Source organism: Oncorhynchus kisutch, linkage group LG15, assembly GCF_002021735.2.
Source record: "Oncorhynchus kisutch isolate 150728-3 linkage group LG15, Okis_V2, whole genome shotgun sequence".
Taxonomy (NCBI): Eukaryota; Metazoa; Chordata; class Actinopteri; order Salmoniformes; family Salmonidae; genus Oncorhynchus; species Oncorhynchus kisutch.
Genome location: NC_034188.2, coordinates 17142849 through 17169926, shown reverse-complemented (window position 1 = coordinate 17169926; position 27078 = coordinate 17142849). Strand labels below are relative to the sequence as shown.

General features: G+C 42.9%; 1 protein-coding gene across 4 annotated transcripts in view; it reads left to right on the top strand.

The window, feature by feature from the left end:
* LOC109879822 (girdin-like) overlaps nucleotides 1-27078 on the top strand; it is a 103330-nt gene that overhangs the window by 62396 nt on the left and 13856 nt on the right. For all 4 annotated transcript variants that reach the window (XM_031789739.1, XM_031789741.1, XM_031789742.1 and 1 more), the window contains one exon: nucleotides 26640-27078. This exon is cut by the window's right edge and continues 377 nt beyond it. In XM_031789739.1, the coding sequence (XP_031645599.1) occupies nucleotides 26640-27078 (439 nt within the window). The remainder of the gene's footprint in view (nucleotides 1-26639) is intronic.

The window sequence follows — 27078 nt, the reverse complement described above, 5'->3', positions numbered from 1 at the left end:
GTATCTAGATGTGACCTCACTGTGGTCTGACATGTATCTAGATGTGACCTCACTGTGTCGTCTGACATGTATCTAGTTTCAACCTCACTGTGTCGTCTGACATGTATCTAGATGTGACCTCACTGTGGTCTGACATGTATCTAGATGTGACCTCACTGTGTCGTCTGACATGTATCTAGTTTCAACCTCACTGTGTTGTCTGACATGTATCTAGTTTCAACCTCACTGTGTTGTCTGACATGTATCTAGATGTGACCTCACTGTGTCGTCTGACATGTATCTAGTTTCAACCTCACTGTGTTGTCTGACATGTATCTAGTTTCAACCTCACTGTGTTGTCTGACATGTAGCTAGTTTCAACCTCATTGTGTCGTCTGACATGTATGTAGATGTGACCTCACGGTGTTATTTGACATGTATCTAGATGTGACCTCACTGTGTTGTCTGACATGTATCTAGATGTGACCTCACTGTGTTGTCTGACATGTATCTAGATGTGACCTCACTGTGTTGTCTGACATGTATCTAGATGTGATCTCACTATGTCGTCTGACATGTATCTAGTTTCAACCTCACTGTGCCGTCTGACATGTATCTAGATGTGACCTCACTATGTCGTCTGGCATGTATCTAGTTTCAACCTCACTGTGCCGTCTGACATGTATCTAGATGTGACCTCACTGTGGTCTGACATGTATCTAGATGTGACCTCACTGTGTCGTCTGACATGTATCTAGTTTCAACCTCACTGTGTCGTCTGACATGTATCTAGATGTGACCTCACTGTGGTCTGACATGTATCTAGATGTGACCTCACTGTGTCGTCTGACATGTATCTAGTTTCAACCTCACTGTGTTGTCTGACATGTATCTAGTTTCAACCTCACTGTGTTGTCTGACATGTAGCTAGTTTCAACCTCACTGTGTCGTCTGACATGTATCTAGATGTGACCTCACTGTGTTATTTGACATGTATCTAGATGTGACCTCACTGTGTTGTCTGACATGTATCTAGATGTGACCTCACTGTGTTGTCTGACATGTATCTAGTTTCAACCTCACTGTGTTGTCTGACATGTAGCTAGTTTCATCCTCACTGTGTCGTCTGACATGTATCTAGATGTGACCTCACTGTGTTGTCTGGCATGTATCTAGATGTGACCTCACTATGTCGTCTGACATGTATCTAGTTTCAACCTCACTGTGCCGTCTGACATGTATCTAGATGTGACCTCACTGTGGTCTTACATGTATCTAGATGTGACCTCACTGTGTTGTCTGACATGTAGCTAGTTTCAACCTCACTGTGTCGTCTGACATGTATCTAGATGTGACCTCACTGTGTTATCTGACATGTATCTAGATGTGACCTCACTGTGTTGTCTGACATGTATCTTGATGTGATCTCACTGTGTTAATTGACATGTATCTAGATGTGACCTCACTGTGTCGTCTGACATGTATCTAGTTTCAACCTCACTGTGTTATCTGACATGTGTCTAGATATGTTCTCACTGTGTTATCTGACATGTGTCTAGATGTGTCCTCCTTGTGTTGTCTGACATGTATCTAGATGTGTCCTCCTTGTGTTGTCTGACATGTATCTAGATGTGTCCTCCTTGTGTCGTCTGACATGTATCTAGATGTAACCTCACTGTGTCGTCTGACATGTATCTAGATGTGACCTCACTGTGTTGTCTGACATGTATCTAGATGTGACCTCACTGTGTTGTCTGACTGGTATCTAGGTTCAACCTCACTGTGTTGTCTGACATGTATCTAGTTTCAATCTCACTGTGTTGTCTTTGACGGGTATCTAGATGTGATCTCACTGTGTTGTCAGACATGTATCTAGATGTGACCTCACTGTGGTCTGACATGTATCTAGATGTGACCTCACTGTGTCGTCTGACATGTATCTAGTTTCAACCTCACTGTGTCGTCTGACATGTATCTAGATGTGACCTCACTGTGGTCTGACATGTATCTAGATGTGACCTCACTGTGTTGTCTGACTGGTATCTAGGTTCAACCTCACTGTGTTGTCTGACATGTATCTAGTTTCAACCTCACTGTGTCGTCTGACATGTATCTAGATGTGACCTCACTGTGGTCTGACATGTATCTAGATGTGAACTCACTATGTCGTCTGACATGTATCTAGTTTCAACCTCACTGTGTTGTCTGACATGTATCTAGATGTGACCTCACTGTGTCGTCTGACATGTATCTAGTTTCAACCTCACTGTGTTGTCTGACATGTATCTAGTTTCAACCTCACTGTGTTGTCTGACATGTAGCTAGTTTCAATCTCACTGTGTCGTCTGACATGTATCTAGATGTGACCTCACTGTGTTATTTGACATGTATCTAGATGCGACCTCACTGTGTTGTCTGACATGTATCTAGATGTGACCTCACTGTGGTCTTACATGTATCTAGATGTGACCTCACTGTGTTGTCTGACATGTAGCTAGTTTCAACCTCACTGTGTCGTCTGACATGTATCTAGATGTGACCTCACTGTGTTATCTGACATGTATCTAGATGTGACCTCACTGTGTTGTCTGACATGTATCTTGATGTGATCTCACTGTGTTAATTGACATGTATCTAGATGTGACCTCACTGTGTCGTCTGACATGTATCTAGTTTCAACCTCACTGTGTTATCTGACATGTGTCTAGATATGTTCTCACTGTGTTATCTGACATGTGTCTAGATGTGTCCTCCTTGTGTTGTCTGACATGTATCTAGATGTGTCCTCCTTGTGTTGTCTGACATGTATCTAGATGTGTCCTCCTTGTGTCGTCTGACATGTATCTAGATGTAACCTCACTGTGTCGTCTGACATGTATCTAGATGTGACCTCACTGTGTTGTCTGACATGTATCTAGATGTGACCTCACTGTGTTGTCTGACTTGTATCTAGATGTGACCTCACTGTGGTCTGACATGTATCTAGATGTGACCTCACTGTGTCGTCTGACATGTATCTAGTTTCAACCTCACTGTGTTGTCTGACATGTATCTAGATGTGACCTCACTGTGTCGTCTGACATGTATCTAGTTTCAACCTCACTGTGTTGTCTGACATGTATCTAGTTTCAACCTCACTGTGTTGTCTGACATGTAGCTAGTTTCAACCTCATTGTGTCGTCTGACATGTATGTAGATGTGACCTCACTGTGTTATTTGACATGTATCTAGATGTGACCTCACTGTGTTGTCTGACATGTATCTAGATGTGACCTCACTGTGTTGTCTGACATGTATCTAGATGTGACCTCACTGTGTTGTCTGACATGTATCTAGATGTGATCTCACTATGTCGTCTGACATGTATCTAGTTTCAACCTCACTGTGCCGTCTGACATGTATCTAGATGTGACCTCACTATGTCGTCTGACATGTATCTAGTTTCAACCTCACTGTGCCGTCTGACATGTATCTAGATGTGACCTCACTGTGGTCTGACATGTATCTAGATGTGACCTCACTGTGTCGTCTGACATGTATCTAGTTTCAACCTCACTGTGTCGTCTGACATGTATCTAGATGTGACCTCACTGTGGTCTGACATGTATCTAGATGTGACCTCACTGTGTCGTCTGACATGTATCTAGTTTCAACCTCACTGTGTTGTCTGACATGTATCTAGTTTCAACCTCACTGTGTTGTCTGACATGTATCTAGATGTGACCTCACTGTGTCGTCTGACATGTATCTAGTTTCAACCTCACTGTGTTGTCTGACATGTATCTAGTTTCAACCTCACTGTGTTGTCTGACATGTAGCTAGTTTCAACCTCATTGTGTCGTCTGACATGTATGTAGATGTGACCTCACGGTGTTATTTGACATGTATCTAGATGTGACCTCACTGTGTTGTCTGACATGTATCTAGATGTGACCTCACTGTGTTGTCTGACATGTATCTAGATGTGACCTCACTGTGTTGTCTGACATGTATCTAGATGTGATCTCACTATGTCGTCTGACATGTATCTAGTTTCAACCTCACTGTGCCGTCTGACATGTATCTAGATGTGACCTCACTATGTCGTCTGGCATGTATCTAGTTTCAACCTCACTGTGCCGTCTGACATGTATCTAGATGTGACCTCACTGTGGTCTGACATGTATCTAGATGTGACCTCACTGTGTCGTCTGACATGTATCTAGTTTCAACCTCACTGTGTCGTCTGACATGTATCTAGATGTGACCTCACTGTGGTCTGACATGTATCTAGATGTGACCTCACTGTGTCGTCTGACATGTATCTAGTTTCAACCTCACTGTGTTGTCTGACATGTATCTAGTTTCAACCTCACTGTGTTGTCTGACATGTAGCTAGTTTCAACCTCACTGTGTCGTCTGACATGTATCTAGATGTGACCTCACTGTGTTATTTGACATGTATCTAGATGTGACCTCACTGTGTTGTCTGACATGTATCTAGATGTGACCTCACTGTGTTGTCTGACATGTATCTAGTTTCAACCTCACTGTGTTGTCTGACATGTAGCTAGTTTCATCCTCACTGTGTCGTCTGACATGTATCTAGATGTGACCTCACTGTGTTGTCTGGCATGTATCTAGATGTGACCTCACTATGTCGTCTGACATGTATCTAGTTTCAACCTCACTGTGCCGTCTGACATGTATCTAGATGTGACCTCACTGTGGTCTTACATGTATCTAGATGTGACCTCACTGTGTTGTCTGACATGTAGCTAGTTTCAACCTCACTGTGTCGTCTGACATGTATCTAGATGTGATCTCACTGTGTTATCTGACATGTATCTAGATGTGACCTCACTGTGTTGTCTGACATGTATCTTGATGTGATCTCACTGTGTTAATTGACATGTATCTAGATGTGACCTCACTGTGTCGTCTGACATGTATCTAGTTTCAACCTCACTGTGTTATCTGACATGTGTCTAGATATGTTCTCACTGTGTTATCTGACATGTGTCTAGATGTGTCCTCCTTGTGTTGTCTGACATGTATCTAGATGTGTCCTCCTTGTGTTGTCTGACATGTATCTAGATGTGTCCTCCTTGTGTCGTCTGACATGTATCTAGATGTAACCTCACTGTGTCGTCTGACATGTATCTAGATGTGACCTCACTGTGTTGTCTGACATGTATCTAGATGTGACCTCACTGTGTTGTCTGACTGGTATCTAGGTTCAACCTCACTGTGTTGTCTGACATGTATCTAGTTTCAATCTCACTGTGTTGTCTTTGACGGGTATCTAGATGTGATCTCACTGTGTTGTCAGACATGTATCTAGATGTGACCTCACTGTGGTCTGACATGTATCTAGATGTGACCTCACTGTGTCGTCTGACATGTATCTAGTTTCAACCTCACTGTGTCGTCTGACATGTATCTAGATGTGACCTCACTGTGGTCTGACATGTATCTAGATGTGACCTCACTGTGTTGTCTGACTGGTATCTAGGTTCAACCTCACTGTGTTGTCTGACATGTATCTAGTTTCAACCTCACTGTGTCGTCTGACATGTATCTAGATGTGACCTCACTGTGGTCTGACATGTATCTAGATGTGAACTCACTATGTCGTCTGACATGTATCTAGTTTCAACCTCACTGTGTTGTCTGACATGTATCTAGATGTGACCTCACTGTGTCGTCTGACATGTATCTAGTTTCAACCTCACTGTGTTGTCTGACATGTATCTAGTTTCAACCTCACTGTGTTGTCTGACATGTAGCTAGTTTCAATCTCACTGTGTCGTCTGACATGTATCTAGATGTGACCTCACTGTGTTATTTGACATGTATCTAGATGCGACCTCACTGTGTTGTCTGACATGTATCTAGATGTGACCTCACTGTGGTCTTACATGTATCTAGATGTGACCTCACTGTGTTGTCTGACATGTAGCTAGTTTCAACCTCACTGTGTCGTCTGACATGTATCTAGATGTGACCTCACTGTGTTATCTGACATGTATCTAGATGTGACCTCACTGTGTTGTCTGACATGTATCTTGATGTGATCTCACTGTGTTAATTGACATGTATCTAGATGTGACCTCACTGTGTCGTCTGACATGTATCTAGTTTCAACCTCACTGTGTTATCTGACATGTGTCTAGATATGTTCTCACTGTGTTATCTGACATGTGTCTAGATGTGTCCTCCTTGTGTTGTCTGACATGTATCTAGATGTGTCCTCCTTGTGTTGTCTGACATGTATCTAGATGTGTCCTCCTTGTGTCGTCTGACATGTATCTAGATGTAACCTCACTGTGTCGTCTGACATGTATCTAGATGTGACCTCACTGTGTTGTCTGACATGTATCTAGATGTGACCTCACTGTGTTGTCTGACTGGTATCTAGGTTCAACCTCACTGTGTTGTCTGACATGTATCTAGTTTCAATCTCACTGTGTTGTCTTTGACGGGTATCTAGATGTGATCTCACTGTGTTTTCTGACATGTATCTAGATGTGACCTCACTGTGGTCTGACATGTATCTAGATGTGACCTCACTGTGTCGTCTGACATGTATCTAGTTTCAACCTCACTGTGTCGTCTGACATGTATCTAGATGTGACCTCACTGTGGTCTGACATGTATCTAGATGTGACCTCACTGTGTCGTCTGACATGTATCTAGTTTCAACCTCACTGTGTTGTCTGACATGTATCTAGATGTGACCTCACTGTGTCGTCTGACATGTATCTAGTTTCAACCTCACTGTGTTGTCTGACATGTATCTAGTTTCAACCTCACTGTGTTGTCTGACATGTAGCTAGTTTTAACCTCACTGTGTCGTCTGACATGTATCTAGATGTGACCTCACTGTGTTATTTGACATGTACCTAGATGTGACCTCACTGTGTTGTCTGACATGTATCTAGATGTGACCTCACTGTGTTGTCTGACATGTATCTAGATGTGACCTCACTATGTCGTCTGACATGTATCTAGTTTCAACCTCACTGTGCCGTCTGACATGTATCTAGATGTGACCTCACTATGTCGTCTGACATGTATCTAGTTTCAACCTCACTGTGCCGTCTGACATGTATCTAGATGTGACCTCACTGTGGTCTGACATGTATCTAGATGTGACCTCACTGTGTCGTCTGACATGTATCTAGTTTCAACCTCACTGTGTCGTCTGACATGTATCTAGATGTGACCTCACTGTGGTCTGACATGTATCTAGATGTGAACTCACTGTGTCGTCTGACATGTATCTAGTTTCAACCTCACTGTGTTGTCTGACATGTATCTAGATGTGACCTCACTGTGTCGTCTGACATGTATCTAGATGTGACCTCACTGTGTTGTCTGACATGAATCTAGTTTCAACCTCACTGTGTTGTCTGACATGTAGCTAGTTTCAACCTCACTGTGTCGTCTGACATGTATCTAGATGTGACCTCACTGTGTTATTTGACATGTATCTAGATGTGACCTCACTGTGTTGTCTGACATGTATCTAGATGTGACCTCACTGTGTTGTCTGACATGTATCTAGTTTCAACCTCACTGTGTTGTCTGACATGTATCTAGTTTCAACCTCACTGTGTCGTCTGACATGTATCTAGATGTGACCTCACTGTGGTCTGACATGTATCTAGATGTGAACTCACTATGTCGTCTGACATGTATCTAGTTTCAACCTCACTGTGTTGTCTGACATGTATCTAGATGTGACCTCACTGTGTCGTCTGACATGTATCTAGTTTCAACCTCACTGTGTTGTCTGACATGTATCTAGTTTCAACCTCACTGTGTTGTCTGACATGTAGCTAGTTTCAATCTCACTGTGTCGTCTGACATGTATCTAGATGTGACCTCACTGTGTTATTTGACATGTATCTAGATGTGACCTCCCTGTGTTGTCTGACATGTATCTAGATGTGAACTCACTGTGTTGTCTGACATGTATCTAGTTTCAACCTCACTGTGTTGTCTGACATGTAGCTAGTTTGAACCTCACTGTGTCGTCTGACATGTATCTAGATGTGACCTCACTGTGGTCTTACATGTATCTAGATGTGACCTCACTGTGTTATCTGACATGTAGCTAGTTTCAACCTCACTGTGTCGTCTGACATGTATCTAGATGTGACCTCACTGTGTCGTCTGACATGTATCTAGATGTGACCTCACTGTGTTGTCTGACCTGTATCTTGATGTGATCTCACTGTGTTAATTGACATGTATCTAGATGTGACCTCACTGTGTCGTCTGACATGTATCTAGTTTCAACCTCACTGTGTTATCTGACATGTGTCTAGATATGTTCTCACTGTGTTATCTGACATGTGTCTAGATGTGTCCTCCTTGTGTTGTCTGACATGTATCTAGATGTGTCCTCCTTGTGTTGTCTGACATGTATCTAGATGTGTCCTCCTTGTGTCGTCTGACATGTATCTAGATGTGACCTCACTGTGTTGTCTGACATGTATCTAGATGTGACCTCACTGTGTTGTCTGACTGGTATCTAGGTTCAACCTCACTGTGTTGTCTGACATGTATCTAGTTTCAATCTCACTGTGTTGTCTTTGACTGGTATCTAGATGTGATCTCACTGTGTTGTCTGACATTTATCTAGATGTGACCTCACTGTGGTCTGACATGTATCTAGATGTGACCTCACTGTGTCGTCTGACATGTATCTAGTTTCAACCTCACTGTGTTGTCTGACATGTATCTAGATGTGACCTCACTGTGTCGTCTGACATGTATCTAGTTTCAACCTCACTGTGTTGTCTGACATGTATCTAGTTTCAACCTCACTGTGTTGTCTGACATGTAGCTAGTTTCAACCTCACTGTGTCGTCTGACATGTATCTAGATGTGACCTCACTGTGTTATTTGACATGTATCTAGATGTGACCTCACTGTGTTGTCTGACATGTATCTAGATGTGACCTCACTGTGTTGTCTGACATGTATCTAGTTTCAACCTCACTGTGTTGTCTGACATGTATCTAGTTTCAATCTCACTGTGTTGTCTTTGACTGGTATCTAGATGTGATCTCACTGTGTTGTCTGACATGTATCTAGATGTGACCTCACTGTGGTCTGACATGTATCTAGATGTGACCTCACTGTGTCGTCTGACATGTATCTAGATGTGACCTCACTGTGGTCTTACATGTATCTAGATGTGACCTCACTGTGTTGTCTGACATGTAGCTAGTTTCAACCTCACTGTGTCGTCTGACATGTATCTAGATGTGACCTCACTGTGTTATCTGACATGTATCTAGATGTGACCTCACTGTGTTGTCTGACATGTATCTTGATGTGATCTCACTGTGTTAATTGACATGTATCTAGATGTGACCTCACTGTGTCGTCTGACATGTATCTAGTTTCAACCTCACTGTGTTATCTGACATGTGTCTAGATATGTTCTCACTGTGTTATCTGACATGTGTCTAGATGTGTCCTCCTTGTGTTGTCTGACATGTATCTAGATGTGTCCTCCTTGTGTTGTCTGACATGTATCTAGATGTGTCCTCCTTGTGTCGTCTGACATGTATCTAGATGTGACCTCACTGTGTTGTCTGACATGTATCTAGATGTGACCTCACTGTGTTGTCTGACTGGTATCTAGGTTCAACCTCACTGTGTTGTCTGACATGTATCTAGTTTCAATCTCACTGTGTTGTCTTTGACTGGTATCTAGATGTGATCTCACTGTGTTGTCTGACATGTATCTAGATGTGACCTCACTGTGGTCTGACATGTATCTAGATGTGACCTCACTGTGTCGTCTGACATGTATCTAGTTTCAACCTCACTGTGTCGTCTGACATGTATCTAGATGTGACCTCACTGTGGTCTGACATGTATCTAGATGTGACCTCACTGTGTCGTCTGACATGTATCTAGTTTCAACCTCACTGTGTTGTCTGACATGTATCTAGATGTGACCTCACTGTGTCGTCTGACATGTATCTAGTTTCAACCTCACTGTGTTGTCTGACATGTATCTAGTTTCAACCTCACTGTGTTGTCTGACATGTAGCTAGTTTCAACCTCACTGTGTCGTCTGACATGTATCTAGATGTGACCTCACTGTGTTATTTGACATGTATCTAGATGTGACCTCACTGTGTTGTCTGACATGTATCTAGATGTGACCTCACTGTGTTGTCTGACATGTATCTAGATGTGACCTCACTGTGTTGTCAGACATGTATCTAGATGTGACCTCACTATGTCGTCTGACATGTATCTAGTTTCAACCTCACTGTGCCGTCTGACATGTATCTAGATGTGACCTCACTATGTCGTCTGACATGTATCTAGTTTCAACCTCACTGTGCCGTCTGACATGTATCTAGATGTGACCTCACTGTGGTCTGACATGTATCTAGATGTGACCTCACTGTGTCGTCTGACATGTATCTAGTTTCAACCTCACTGTGTCGTCTGACATGTATTTAGATGTGACCTCACTGTGGTCTGACATGTATCTAGTTTCAACCTCACTGTGTTGTCTGACATGTATCTAGATGTGACCTCACTGTGTCGTCTGACATGTATCTAGTTTCAACCTCACTGTGTTATTTGACATGTATCTAGATGTGACCTCACTGTGTTGTCTGACATGTATCTAGATGTGACCTCACTGTGTTGTCTGACATGTATCTAGTTTCAACCTCACTGTATTGTCTGACATGTAGCTAGTTTCAACCTCACTGTGTCGTCTGACATGTATCTAGATGTGACCTCACTGTGTTGTCTGACATGTATCTAGATGTGACCTCACTATGTCGTCTGACATGTATCTAGTTTCAACCTCACTGTGCCGTCTGACATGTATCTAGATGTGACCTCACTGTGGTCTTACATGTATCTAGATGTGACCTCACTGTGTTGTCAGACATGTAGCTAGTTTCAACCTCACTGTGTCGTCTGACATGTATCTAGATGTGACCTCACTGTGTTATCTGACATGTATCTAGATGTGACCTCACTGTGTTGTCTGGCATGTATCTTGATGTGATCTCACTGTGTTAATTGACATGTATCTAGATGTGACCTCACTGTGTCGTCTGACATGTATCTAGTTTCAACCTCACTGTGTTATCTGACATGTGTCTAGATATGTTCTCACTGTGTTATCTGACATGTGTCTAGATGTGTCCTCCTTGTGTTGTCTGACATGTATCTAGATGTGTCCTCCTTGTGTTGTCTGACATGTATCTAGATGTGTCCTCCTTGTGTCGTCTGACATGTATCTAGATGTGACCTCACTGTGTTGTCTGACATGTATCTAGATGTGACCTCACTGTGTTGTCTGACTGGTATCTAGGTTCAACCTCACTGTGTTGTCTGACATGTATCTAGTTTCAATCTCACTGTGTTGTCTTTGACTGGTATCTAGATGTGATCTCACTGTGTTGTCTGACATGTATCTAGATGTGACCTCACTGTGGTCTGACATGTATCTAGATGTGACCTCACTGTGTCGTCTGACATGTATCTAGTTTCAACCTCACTGTGTCGTCTGACATGTATCTAGATGTGACCTCACTGTGGTCTGACATGTATCTAGATGTGACCTCACTGTGTCGTCTGACATGTATCTAGTTTCAACCTCACTGTGTTGTCTGACATGTATCTAGATGTGACCTCACTGTGTCGTCTGACATGTATCTAGTTTCAACCTCACTGTGTTGTCTGACATGTATCTAGTTTCAACCTCACTGTGTTGTCTGACATGTAGCTAGTTTCAACCTCACTGTGTCGTCTGACATGTATCTGGATGTGACCTCACTGTGTTATTTGACATGTATCTAGATGTGACCTCACTGTGTTGTCTGACATGTATCTAGATGTGACCTCACTGTGTTGTCTGACATGTATCTAGATGTGACCTCACTGTGTTGTCTGACATGTATCTAGATGTGACCTCACTATGTCGTCTGACATGTATCTAGTTTCAACCTCACTGTGCCGTCTGACATGTATCTAGATGTGACCTCACTATGTCGTCTGACATGTATCTAGTTTCAACCTCACTGTGCCGTCTGACATGTATCTAGATGTGACCTCACTGTGGTCTGACATGTATCTAGATGTGACCTCACTGTGTCGTCTGACATGTATCTAGTTTCAACCTCACTGTGTCGTCTGACATGTATCTAGATGTGACCTCACTGTGGTCTGACATGTATCTAGATGTGAACTCACTGTGTCGTCTGACATGTATCTAGTTTCAACCTCACTGTGTTGTCTGACATGTATCTAGATGTGACCTCACTGTGTCGTCTGACATGTATCTAGTTTCAACCTCACTGTGTTGTCTGACATGTATCTAGTTTCAACCTCACTGTGTTGTCTGACATGTAGCTAGTTTCAACCTCACTGTGTCGTCTGACATGTATCTAGATGTGACCTCACTGTGTTATTTGACATGTATCTAGATGTGACCTCACTGTGTTGTCTGACATGTATCTAGATGTGACCTCACTGTGTTGTCTGACATGTATCTAGATGTGACCTCACTGTGTTGTCTGACATGTATCTAGTTTCAACCTCACTGTGTTGTCTGACATGTAGCTAGTTTGAACCTCACTGTGTCGTCTGACATGTATCTAGATGTGACCTCACTGTGGTCTTACATGTATCTAGATGTGACCTCACTGTGTTATCTGACATGTAGCTAGTTTCAACCTCACTGTGTCGTCTGACATGTATCTAGATGTGACCTCACTGTGTCGTCTGACATGTATCTAGATGTGACCTCACTGTGTTGTCTGACCTGTATCTTGATGTGATCTCACTGTGTTAATTGACATGTATCTAGATGTGACCTCACTGTGTCGTCTGACATGTATCTAGTTTCAACCTCACTGTGTTATCTGACATGTGTCTAGATATGTTCTCACTGTGTTATCTGACATGTGTCTAGATGTGTCCTCCTTGTGTTGTCTGACATGTATCTAGATGTGTCCTCCTTGTGTTGTCTGACATGTATCTAGATGTGTCCTCCTTGTGTCGTCTGACATGTATCTAGATGTGACCTCACTGTGTTGTCTGACATGTATCTAGATGTGACCTCACTGTGTTGTCTGACTGGTATCTAGGTTCAACCTCACTGTGTTGTCTGACATGTATCTAGTTTCAATCTCACTGTGTTGTCTTTGACTGGTATCTAGATGTGATCTCACTGTGTTGTCTGACATTTATCTAGATGTGACCTCACTGTGGTCTGACATGTATCTAGATGTGACCTCACTGTGTCGTCTGACATGTATCTAGTTTCAACCTCACTGTGTTGTCTGACATGTATCTAGATGTGACCTCACTGTGTCGTCTGACATGTATCTAGTTTCAACCTCACTGTGTTGTCTGACATGTATCTAGTTTCAACCTCACTGTGTTGTCTGACATGTAGCTAGTTTCAACCTCACTGTGTCGTCTGACATGTATCTAGATGTGACCTCACTGTGTTATTTGACATGTATCTAGATGTGACCTCACTGTGTTGTCTGACATGTATCTAGATGTGACCTCACTGTGTTGTCTGACATGTATCTAGTTTCAACCTCACTGTGTTGTCTGACATGTATCTAGTTTCAATCTCACTGTGTTGTCTTTGACTGGTATCTAGATGTGATCTCACTGTGTTGTCTGACATGTATCTAGATGTGACCTCACTGTGGTCTGACATGTATCTAGATGTGACCTCACTGTGTCGTCTGACATGTATCTAGATGTGACCTCACTGTGGTCTTACATGTATCTAGATGTGACCTCACTGTGTTGTCTGACATGTAGCTAGTTTCAACCTCACTGTGTCGTCTGACATGTATCTAGATGTGACCTCACTGTGTTATCTGACATGTATCTAGATGTGACCTCACTGTGTTGTCTGACATGTATCTTGATGTGATCTCACTGTGTTAATTGACATGTATCTAGATGTGACCTCACTGTGTCGTCTGACATGTATCTAGTTTCAACCTCACTGTGTTATCTGACATGTGTCTAGATATGTTCTCACTGTGTTATCTGACATGTGTCTAGATGTGTCCTCCTTGTGTTGTCTGACATGTATCTAGATGTGTCCTCCTTGTGTTGTCTGACATGTATCTAGATGTGTCCTCCTTGTGTCGTCTGACATGTATCTAGATGTGACCTCACTGTGTTGACTGACATGTATCTAGATGTGACCTCACTGTGTTGTCTGACTGGTATCTAGGTTCAACCTCACTGTGTTGTCTGACATGTATCTAGTTTCAATCTCACTGTGTTGTCTTTGACTGGTATCTAGATGTGATCTCACTGTGTTGTCTGACATGTATCTAGATGTGACCTCACTGTGGTCTGACATGTATCTAGATGTGACCTCACTGTGTCGTCTGACATGTATCTAGTTTCAACCTCACTGTGTCGTCTGACATGTATCTAGATGTGACCTCACTGTGGTCTGACATGTATCTAGATGTGACCTCACTGTGTCGTCTGACATGTATCTAGTTTCAACCTCACTGTGTTGTCTGACATGTATCTAGATGTGACCTCACTGTGTCGTCTGACATGTATCTAGTTTCAACCTCACTGTGTTGTCTGACATGTATCTAGTTTCAACCTCACTGTGTTGTCTGACATGTAGCTAGTTTCAACCTCACTGTGTCGTCTGACATGTATCTAGATGTGACCTCACTGTGTTATTTGACATGTATCTAGATGTGACCTCACTGTGTTGTCTGACATGTATCTAGATGTGACCTCACTGTGTTGTCTGACATGTATCTAGATGTGACCTCACTGTGTTGTCAGACATGTATCTAGATGTGACCTCACTATGTCGTCTGACATGTATCTAGTTTCAACCTCACTGTGCCGTCTGACATGTATCTAGATGTGACCTCACTATGTCGTCTGACATGTATCTAGTTTCAACCTCACTGTGCCGTCTGACATGTATCTAGATGTGACCTCACTGTGGTCTGACATGTATCTAGATGTGACCTCACTGTGTCGTCTGACATGTATCTAGTTTCAACCTCACTGTGTCGTCTGACATGTATTTAGATGTGACCTCACTGTGGTCTGACATGTATCTAGTTTCAACCTCACTGTGTTGTCTGACATGTATCTAGATGTGACCTCACTGTGTCGTCTGACATGTATCTAGTTTCAACCTCACTGTGTTATTTGACATGTATCTAGATGTGACCTCACTGTGTTGTCTGACATGTATCTAGATGTGACCTCACTGTGTTGTCTGACATGTATCTAGTTTCAACCTCACTGTATTGTCTGACATGTAGCTAGTTTCAACCTCACTGTGTCGTCTGACATGTATCTAGATGTGACCTCACTGTGTTGTCTGACATGTATCTAGATGTGACCTCACTATGTCGTCTGACATGTATCTAGTTTCAACCTCACTGTGCCGTCTGACATGTATCTAGATGTGACCTCACTGTGGTCTTACATGTATCTAGATGTGACCTCACTGTGTTGTCAGACATGTAGCTAGTTTCAACCTCACTGTGTCGTCTGACATGTATCTAGATGTGACCTCACTGTGTTATCTGACATGTATCTAGATGTGACCTCACTGTGTTGTCTGGCATGTATCTTGATGTGATCTCACTGTGTTAATTGACATGTATCTAGATGTGACCTCACTGTGTCGTCTGACATGTATCTAGTTTCAACCTCACTGTGTTATCTGACATGTGTCTAGATATGTTCTCACTGTGTTATCTGACATGTGTCTAGATGTGTCCTCCTTGTGTTGTCTGACATGTATCTAGATGTGTCCTCCTTGTGTTGTCTGACATGTATCTAGATGTGTCCTCCTTGTGTCGTCTGACATGTATCTAGATGTGACCTCACTGTGTTGTCTGACATGTATCTAGATGTGACCTCACTGTGTTGTCTGACTGGTATCTAGGTTCAACCTCACTGTGTTGTCTGACATGTATCTAGTTTCAATCTCACTGTGTTGTCTTTGACTGGTATCTAGATGTGATCTCACTGTGTTGTCTGACATGTATCTAGATGTGACCTCACTGTGGTCTGACATGTATCTAGATGTGACCTCACTGTGTCGTCTGACATGTATCTAGTTTCAACCTCACTGTGTCGTCTGACATGTATCTAGATGTGACCTCACTGTGGTCTGACATGTATCTAGATGTGACCTCACTGTGTCGTCTGACATGTATCTAGTTTCAACCTCACTGTGTTGTCTGACATGTATCTAGATGTGACCTCACTGTGTCGTCTGACATGTATCTAGTTTCAACCTCACTGTGTTGTCTGACATGTATCTAGTTTCAACCTCACTGTGTTGTCTGACATGTAGCTAGTTTCAACCTCACTGTGTCGTCTGACATGTATCTGGATGTGACCTCACTGTGTTATTTGACATGTATCTAGATGTGACCTCACTGTGTTGTCTGACATGTATCTAGATGTGACCTCACTGTGTTGTCTGACATGTATCTAGATGTGACCTCACTGTGTTGTCTGACATGTATCTAGATGTGACCTCACTATGTCGTCTGACATGTATCTAGTTTCAACCTCACTGTGCCGTCTGACATGTATCTAGATGTGACCTCACTATGTCGTCTGACATGTATCTAGTTTCAACCTCACTGTGCCGTCTGACATGTATCTAGATGTGACCTCACTGTGGTCTGACATGTATCTAGATGTGACCTCACTGTGTCGTCTGACATGTATCTAGTTTCAACCTCACTGTGTCGTCTGACATGTATCTAGATGTGACCTCACTGTGGTCTGACATGTATCTAGATGTGAACTCACTGTGTCGTCTGACATGTATCTAGTTTCAACCTCACTGTGTTGTCTGACATGTATCTAGATGTGACCTCACTGTGTCGTCTGACATGTATCTAGTTTCAACCTCACTGTGTTGTCTGACATGTATCTAGTTTCAACCTCACTGTGTTGTCTGACATGTAGCTAGTTTCAACCTCACTGTGTCGTCTGACATGTATCTAGATGTGACCTCACTGTGTTATTTGACATGTATCTAGATGTGACCTCACTGTGTTGTCTGACATGTATCTAGATGTGACCTCACTGTGTTGTCTGACATGTATCTAGTTTCAACCTCACTGTGTTGTCTGACATGTATCTAGTTTCAACCTCACTGTGTCGTCTGACATGTATCTAGATGTGACCTCACTGTGGTCTGACATGTATCTAGATGTGAACTCACTGTGTCGTCTGACATGTATCTAGTTTCAACCTCACTGTGTTGTCTGACATGTATCTAGATGTGACCTCACTGTGTCGTCTGACATGTATCTAGTTTCAACCTCACTGTGTTGTCTGACATGTAGCTAGTTTCAACCTCACTGTGTCGTCTGACATGTATCTAGATGTGACCTCACTGTGTTATTTGACATGTATCTAGATGTGACCTCACTGTGTCGTCTGACATGTATCTAGATGTGACCTCACTGTGTTATTTGACATGTATCTAGATGTGACCTCACTGTGTTGTCTGACATGTATCTAGATGTGACCTCACTGTGTTGTCTGACATGTATCTAGTTTCAACCTCACTGTGTTGTCTGACATGTATCTAGTTTCAATCTCACTGTGTTGTCTTTGACTGGTATCTAGATGTGATCTCACTGTGTTGTCTGACATGTATCTAGATGTGACCTCACTGTGGTCTGACATGTATCTAGATGTGACCTCACTGTGTCGTCTGACATGTATCTAGATGTGACCTCACTGTGGTCTTACATGTATCTAGATGTGACCTCACTGTGTTGTCTGACATGTAGCTAGTTTCAACCTCACTGTGTCGTCTGACATGTATCTAGATGTGACCTCACTGTGTTATCTGACATGTATCTAGATGTGACCTCACTGTGTTGTCTGACATGTATCTTGATGTGATCTCACTGTGTTAATTGACATGTATCTAGATGTGACCTCACTGTGTCGTCTGACATGTATCTAGTTTCAACCTCACTGTGTTATCTGACATGTGTCTAGATATGTTCTCACTGTGTTATCTGACATGTGTCTAGATGTGTCCTCCTTGTGTTGTCTGACATGTATCTAGATGTGTCCTCCTTGTGTTGTCTGACATGTATCTAGATGTGTCCTCCTTGTGTCGTCTGACATGTATCTAGATGTGACCTCACTGTGTTGTCTGACATGTATCTAGATGTGACCTCACTGTGTTGTCTGACTGGTATCTAGGTTCAACCTCACTGTGTTGTCTGACATGTATCTAGTTTCAATCTCACTGTGTTGTCTTTGACTGGTATCTAGATGTGATCTCACTGTGTTGTCTGACATGTATCTAGATGTGACCTCACTGTGGTCTGACATGTATCTAGATGTGACCTCACTGTGTCGTCTGACATGTATCTAGTTTCAACCTCACTGTGTCGTCTGACATGTATCTAGATGTGACCTCACTGTGGTCTGACATGTATCTAGATGTGACCTCACTGTGTCGTCTGACATGTATCTAGTTTCAACCTCACTGTGTTGTCTGACATGTATCTAGATGTGACCTCACTGTGTCGTCTGACATGTATCTAGTTTCAACCTCACTGTGTTGTCTGACATGTATCTAGTTTCAACCTCACTGTGTTGTCTGACATGTAGCTAGTTTCAACCTCACTGTGTCGTCTGACATGTATCTGGATGTGACCTCACTGTGTTATTTGACATGTATCTAGATGTGACCTCACTGTGTTGTCTGACATGTATCTAGATGTGACCTCACTGTGTTGTCTGACATGTATCTAGATGTGACCTCACTGTGTTGTCTGACATGTATCTAGATGTGACCTCACTATGTCGTCTGACATGTATCTAGTTTCAACCTCACTGTGCCGTCTGACATGTATCTAGATGTGACCTCACTATGTCGTCTGACATGTATCTAGTTTCAACCTCACTGTGCCGTCTGACATGTATCTAGATGTGACCTCACTGTGGTCTGACATGTATCTAGATGTGACCTCACTGTGTCGTCTGACATGTATCTAGTTTCAACCTCACTGTGTCGTCTGACATGTATCTAGATGTGACCTCACTGTGGTCTGACATGTATCTAGATGTGAACTCACTGTGTCGTCTGACATGTATCTAGTTTCAACCTCACTGTGTTGTCTGACATGTATCTAGATGTGACCTCACTGTGTCGTCTGACATGTATCTAGTTTCAACCTCACTGTGTTGTCTGACATGTATCTAGTTTCATCCTCACTGTGTTGTCTGACATGTAGCTAGTTTCAACCTCACTGTGTCGTCTGACATGTATCTAGATGTGACCTCACTGTGTTATTTGACATGTATCTAGATGTGACCTCACTGTGTTGTCTGACATGTATCTAGATGTGACCTCACTGTGTTGTCTGACATGTATCTAGTTTCAACCTCACTGTGTTGTCTGACATGTATCTAGTTTCAACCTCACTGTGTCGTCTGACATGTATCTAGATGTGACCTCACTGTGGTCTGACATGTATCTAGATGTGAACTCACTGTGTCGTCTGACATGTATCTAGTTTCAACCTCACTGTGTTGTCTGACATGTATCTAGATGTGACCTCACTGTGTCGTCTGACATGTATCTAGTTTCAACCTCACTGTGTTGTCTGACATGTAGCTAGTTTCAACCTCACTGTGTCGTCTGACATGTATCTAGATGTGACCTCACTGTGTTATTTGACATGTATCTAGATGTGACCTCACTGTGTTGTCTGACATGTATCTAGATGTGACCTCACTGTGTTGTCTGACATGTATCTAGATGTTACCTCACGGTGTTGTCTGACATGTATCTAGATGTGACCTCACTATGTTGTCTGACATGTATCTAGTTTCAACCTCACTGTGCCGTCTGACATGTATCTAGATGTGACCTCACTATGTCGTCTGACATGTATCTAGTTTCAACCTCACTGTGCCGTCTGACATGTATCTAGATGTGACCTCACTATGTCGTCTGACATGTATCTAGTTTCAACCTCACTGTGCCATCTGACATGTATCTAGTTTCAATCTCACTGTGTTGTCTTTGACTGGTATCTAGATGTGATCTCACTGTGTTGTCTGACATGTATCTAGATGTGACCTCACTGTGTCCTGACATGTATCTAGTTTCAACCTCACTGTGTTGTCTGACATGTATCTAGTTTCAACCTCACTGTGTTGTCTGACATGTAGCTAGTTTCAACCACACTGTGTCGACTGACATGTATCTAGATGTGACCTCACTGTGTTATTTGACATGTATCTAGATGTGACCTCACTGTGTTGTCTGACATGTATCTAGATGTGACCTCACTGTGTTGTCTGACATGTATCTAGTTTCAACCACACTGTGTTGTCTGACATGTAGCTAGTTTCCACCTCACTGTGTCGTCTGACATGTATCTAGATGTGACCTCACTGTGTTGTCTGACATGTGTCTTGATGTGACCTCACTATGTCGTCTGACATGTATCTAGTTTCAACCTCACTGTGCCGTCTGACATGTATCTAGATGTGACCTCACTGTGGTCTTACATGTATCTAGATGTGACCTCACTGTGTTGTCTGACATGTAGCTAGTTTCAACCTCACTGTGTCGTCTGACATGTATCTAGATGTGACCTCACTGTGTTATCTGACATGTATCTAGATGTGACCTCACTGTGTTGTCTGACATGTATCTTGATGTGATCTCACTGTGTTAATTGACATGTATCTAGATGTGACCTCACTGTGTCGTCTGACATGTATCTAGTTTCAACCTCACTGTGTTATCTGACATGTGTCTAGATATGTTCTCACTGTGTTATCTGACATGTGTCTAGATGTGTCCTCCTTGTGTTGTCTGACATGTATCTAGATGTGTCCTCCTTGTGTTGTCTGACATGTATCTAGATGTGTCCTCCTTGTGTCGTCTGACATGTATCTAGATGTGACCTCACTGTGTCGTCTGACATGTATCTAGATGTGACCTCACTGTGTTGTCTGACATGTATCTAGATGTGACCTCACTGTGTTGTCTGACTGGTATCTAGGTTCAACCTCACTGTGTTGTCTGACATGTATCTAGTTTCAATCTCACTGTGTTGTCTTTGACTGGTATCTAGATGTGATCTCACTGTGTTGTCTGACATGTATCTAGATGTGACCTCACTGTGTCGTCTGACATGTATCTAGTTTCAACCTCACTGTGTTGTCTGACATGTAGCTAGTTTCAACCTCACTGTGTCGTCTGACATGTATCTAGATGTGACCTCACTGTGTTGTCTGACATGTATCTAGATGTGACCTCACTATGTCGTCTGACATGTATCTAGTTTCAACCTCACTGTGCCGTCTGACATGTATCTAGATGTGACCTCACTATGTCGACTGACATGTATCTAGTTTCAACCTCACTGTGCCGTCTGACATGTATCTAGATGTGACCTCACTGTGGTCTGACATGTATCTAGATGTGACCTCACTGTGTCGTCTGACATGTATCTAGTTTCAACCTCACTGTGTTGTCTGACATGTATCTAGATGTGACCTCACTGTGTCGTCTGACATGTATCTAGTTTCAACCTCACTGTGTTGTCTGACATGTATCTAGTTTCAACCTCACTGTGTTGTCTGACATGTAGCTAGTTTCAACCTCACTGTGTCATCTGACATGTATCTAGATGTGACCTCACTGTGTTATCTGACATGTATCTAGATGTGACCTCACTGTGTTGTCTGACATGTATCTTGATGTGATCTCACTGTGTTAATTGACATGTATCTAGATGTGACCTCACTGTGTCGTCTGACATGTATCTAGTTTCAACCTCACTGTGTTATCTGACATGTGTCTAGATATGTTCTCACTGTGTTATCTGACATGTGTCTAGATGTGTCCTCCTTGTGTTGTCTGACATGTATCTAGATGTGTCCTCCTTGTGTTGTCTGACATGTATCTAGATGTGTCCTCCTTGTGTTGTCTGACATGTATCTAGATGTGTCCTCCTTGTGTTGTCTGACATGTATCTAGATGTGACCTCACTGTGTCGTCTGACATGTATCTAGATGTGACCTCACTGTGGTCTGACATGTATCTAGATGTGACCTCACTGTGTCGTCTGACATGTATCTAGTTTCAACCTCACTGTGTTGTCTGACATGTATCTAGATGTGACCTCACTGTGTCATTTGACATGTATCTAGATGTGACCTCACTGTGTTGTCTGACATGTATCTAGATGTGACCTCACTGTGTTGTCTGACATGTATCTAGATGTGACCTCACTGTGTTGTCTGACATGTATCTAGATGTGACCTCACTATGTCGTCTGACATGTATCTAGTTTCAACCTCACTGTGCCGTCTGACATGTATCTAGATGTGACCTCACTATGTCGTCTGACATGTATCTAGTTTCAACCTCACTGTGCCGTCTGACATGTATCTAGATGTGACCTCACTGTGGTCTGACATGTATCTAGATGTGACCTCACTGTGTCGTCTGACATGTATCTAGTTTCAACCTCACTGTGTCGTCTGACATGTATCTAGATGTGACCTCACTGTGTTGTCTGACATGTAGCTAGTTTCAACCTCACTGTGTCATCTGACATGTATCTAGATGTGACCTCACTGTGTTATTTGACATGTATCTAGATGTGACCTCACTGTGTTGTCTGACATGTATCTAGATGTGACCTCACTGTGTTGTCTGACATGTATCTAGTTTCAACCTCACTGTGTTGTCTGACATGTAGCTAGTTTCAACCTCACTGTGTCGTCTGACATGTATCTAGATGTGACCTCACTGTGTTGTCTGACATGTATCTAGATGTGACCTCACTATGTCGTCTGACATGTATCTAGTTTCAACCTCACTGTGCCGTCTGACATGTATCTAGATGTGACCTCACTGTGGTCTTACATGTATCTAGATGTGACCTCACTGTGTTGTCTGACATGTAGCTAGTTTCAACCTCACTGTGTCGTCTGACATGTATCTAGATGTGACCTCACTGTGTTATCTGACATGTATCTAGATGTGACCTCACTGTGTTGTCTGACATGTATCTTGATGTGATCTCACTGTGTTAATTGACATGTATCTAGATGTGACCTCACTGTGTCGTCTGACATGTATCTAGTTTCAACCTCACTGTGTTATCTGACATGTGTCTAGATATGTTCTCACTGTGTTATCTGACATGTGTCTAGATATGTTCTCACTGTGTTATCTGACATGTATCTAGATGTGTCCTCCTTGTGTTGTCTGACATGTATCTAGATGTGACCTCACTGTGTTGTCTGACATGTATCTAGATGTGAACTCACTGTGGTCTTACATGTATCTAGATGTGACCTCACTGTGTCGTCTGACATGTATCTAGTTTCAACCTCACTGTGTCGTCTGACATGTATCTAGATGTGACCTCACTGTGTTATCTGACATGTATCTAGATGTGTCCTCCTTGTGTTGTCTGACATGTATCTAGTTTCAACCTCACTGTGCCGTCTGACATGTATCTAGATGTGACCTCACTATGTCGACTGACATGTATCTAGTTTCAACCTCACTGTGCCGTCTGACATGTATCTAGATGTGACCTCACTGTGGTCTGACATGTATCTAGATGTGACCTCACTGTGTCGTCTGACATGTATCTAGTTTCAACCTCACTGTGTTGTCTGACATGTATCTAGATGTGACCTCACTGTGTCGTCTGACATGTATCTAGTTTCAACCTCACTGTGTTGTCTGACATGTATCTAGTTTCAACCTCACTGTGTTGTCTGACATGTAGCTAGTTTCAACCTCACTATGTCATCTGACATGTATCCAGATGTGACCTCACTGTGTTATCTGACATGTATCTAGATGTGACCTCACTGTGTTGTCTGACATGTATCTTGATGTGATCTCACTGTGTTAATTGACATGTATCTAGATGTGACCTCACTGTGTCGTCTGACATGTATCTAGTTTCAACCTCACTGTGTTATCTGACATGTGTCTAGATATGTTCTCACTGTGTTATCTGACATGTGTCTAGATGTGTCCTCCTTGTGTTGTCTGACATGTATCTAGATGTGTCCTCCTTGTGTTGTCTGACATGTATCTAGATGTGTCCTCCTTGTGTTGTCTGACATGTATCTAGATGTGTCCTCCTTGTGTTGTCTGACATGTATCTAGATGTGACCTCACTGTGTCGTCTGACATGTATCTAGATGTGACCTCACTGTGGTCTGACATGTATCTAGATGTGACCTCACTGTGTCGTCTGACATGTATCTAGTTTCAACCTCACTGTGTTGTCTGACATGTATCTAGATGTGACCTCACTGTGTTATTTGACATGTATCTAGATGTGACCTCACTGTGTTGTCTGACATGTATCTAGATGTGACCTCACTGTGTTGTCTGACATGTATCTAGATGTGACCTCACTGTGTTGTCTGACATGTATCTAGATGTGACCTCACTATGTCGTCTGACATGTATCTAGTTTCAACCTCACTGTGCCGTCTGACATGTATCTAGATGTGACCTCACTATGTCGTCTGACATGTATCTAGTTTCAACCTCACTGTGCCGTCTGACATGTATCTAGATGTGACCTCACTGTGGTCTGACATGTATCTAGATGTGACCTCACTGTGTCGTCTGACATGTATCTAGTTTCAACCTCACTGTGTCGTCTGACATGTATCTAGATGTGACCTCACTGTGGTCTGACATGTATCTAGATGTGACCTCACTGTGTCGTCTGACATGTATCTAGTTTCAACCTCACTGTGTTGTCTGACATGTATCTAGATGTGACCTCACTGTGTTGTCTGACATGTAGCTAGTTTCAACCTCACTGTGTCATCTGACATGTATCTAGATGTGACCTCACTGTGTTATTTGACATGTATCTAGATGTGACCTCACTGTGTTGTCTGACATGTATCTAGATGTGACCTCACTGTGTTGTCTGACATGTATCTAGTTTCAACCTCACTGTGTTGTCTGACATGTAGCTAGTTTCAACCTCACTGTGTCGTCTGACATGTATCTAGATGTGACCTCACTGTGTTGTCTGACATGTATCTAGATGTGACCTCACTATGTCGTCTGACATGTATCTAGTTTCAACCTCACTGTGCCGTCTGACATGTATCTAGATGTGACCTCACTGTGGTCTTACATGTATCTAGATGTGACCTCACTGTGTTGTCTGACATGTAGCTAGTTTCAACCTCACTGTGTCGTCTGACATGTATCTAGATGTGACCTCACTGTGTTATCTGACATGTATCTAGATGTGACCTCACTGTGTTGTCTGACATGTATCTTGATGTGATCTCACTGTGTTAATTGACATGTATCTAGATGTGACCTCACTGTGTCGTCTGACATGTATCTAGTTTCAACCTCACTGTGTTATCTGACATGTGTCTAGATATGTTCTCACTGTGTTATCTGACATGTGTCTAGATATGTTCTCACTGTGTTATCTGACATGTATCTAGATGTGTCCTCCTTGTGTTGTCTGACATGTATCTAGATGTGACCTCACTGTGTTGTCTGACATGTATCTAGATGTGAACTCACTGTGGTCTTACATGTATCTAGATGTGACCTCACTGTGTCGTCTGACATGTATCTAGTTTCAACCTCACTGTGTCGTCTGACATGTATCTAGATGTGACCTCACTGTGTTATCTGACATGTATCTAGATGTGTCCTCCTTGTGTTGTCTGACATGTATCTAGTTTCAACCTCACTGTGGTCTGACATGTATCTAGATGTGACCTCCTTGTGTTGTCTGACATGTATCTAGATGTGACCTCACTGTGGTCTGACATGTATCTAGATGTGTCCTCCTTGTGTTGTCTGACACATCAAATCAAATCAAATCAAATTTATTTATATAGCCCTTCGTACATCAGCTGATATCTCAAAGTGCTGTACAGAAACCCAGCCTAAAACCCCAAACAGCAAGCAATGCAGGTGGAGAAGCACGGTGGCTAGGAAAAACTCCCTAGAAAGGCCAATACCTAGGAAGAAACCTAGAGAGGAACCAGGCTATGTGGGGTGGCCAGTCCTCTTCTGGCTGTGCCGGGTGGAGATTATAACAGAACATGGTCAAGATGTTCAATGTTCATAAATGACCAGCATGGTCGAATAATAATAAGGCAGAACAGTTGAAACTAGAGCAGCAGCACAGTCAGGTGGAAGTTGAAACTGGAGCAGCAGCATGGCCAGGTAGACTGGGGACAGCAAGGAGTCATCATGTCAGGTAGTCCTGGGGCATGGTCCTAGGGCTCAGGTCAGTTGAAACTGGAACAGCAGCATGGCCAGGTGGACTGGGGACAGCAAGGAGTCATCATGTCAGGTAGTCCTGGGGCATGGTCCTAGGGCTCAGGTCCTCCGAGAGAGAGAAAGAAAGAGAGAAGGAGAGAATTAGAGAACGCACACTTAGATTCACACAGGACACCGAATAGGACAGGAGAAGTACTCCAGATATAACAAACTGACCCCAGCCCCCCGACACATAAACTACTGCAGCATAAATACTGGAGGCTGAGACAGGAGGGGTCAGGAGGGGTGAACTGTTCTTGTCATTGTCTACCTTCCTCTTCACTCTCAGTTTCAGAACGTCATTAACGAAAATGCCACTTTGAAAAAGTGCCTGGAACTGCTGTTGACAAAGCATCAAAGTATTGATGAAGAACGTGAGAAAGGAGAGAAGGAGGAGAGGGGAGAGGGAGAGAAGGAGGAGAGGGGAGAGAAGGAGGAGAGGGGAGAGAAGGAGGGGAGGGGAGAGAAGGAGGAGAGGGGAGAGAATGAGGAGAGGGGAGAGAGGGGAGTCCAAGGTTCTGAGTCCTCAAGAGGAGAAGGGGAGGGTACTGCCCGGAGAGGGTTGGACAGTGAGAGGGGAGTCAACATCATCAGAACCCAAAGAGAAGCTGGAGTTGGGGCAGAGTTGCTCCATCCTGAACCGAGAGAGCTGCAACTAGACGATCAGGTTCTGAAACCTAAAAAGAGAGAAGAAGAAGGTGAGAAGGAGATCGGGAGAGAAAGAGAGA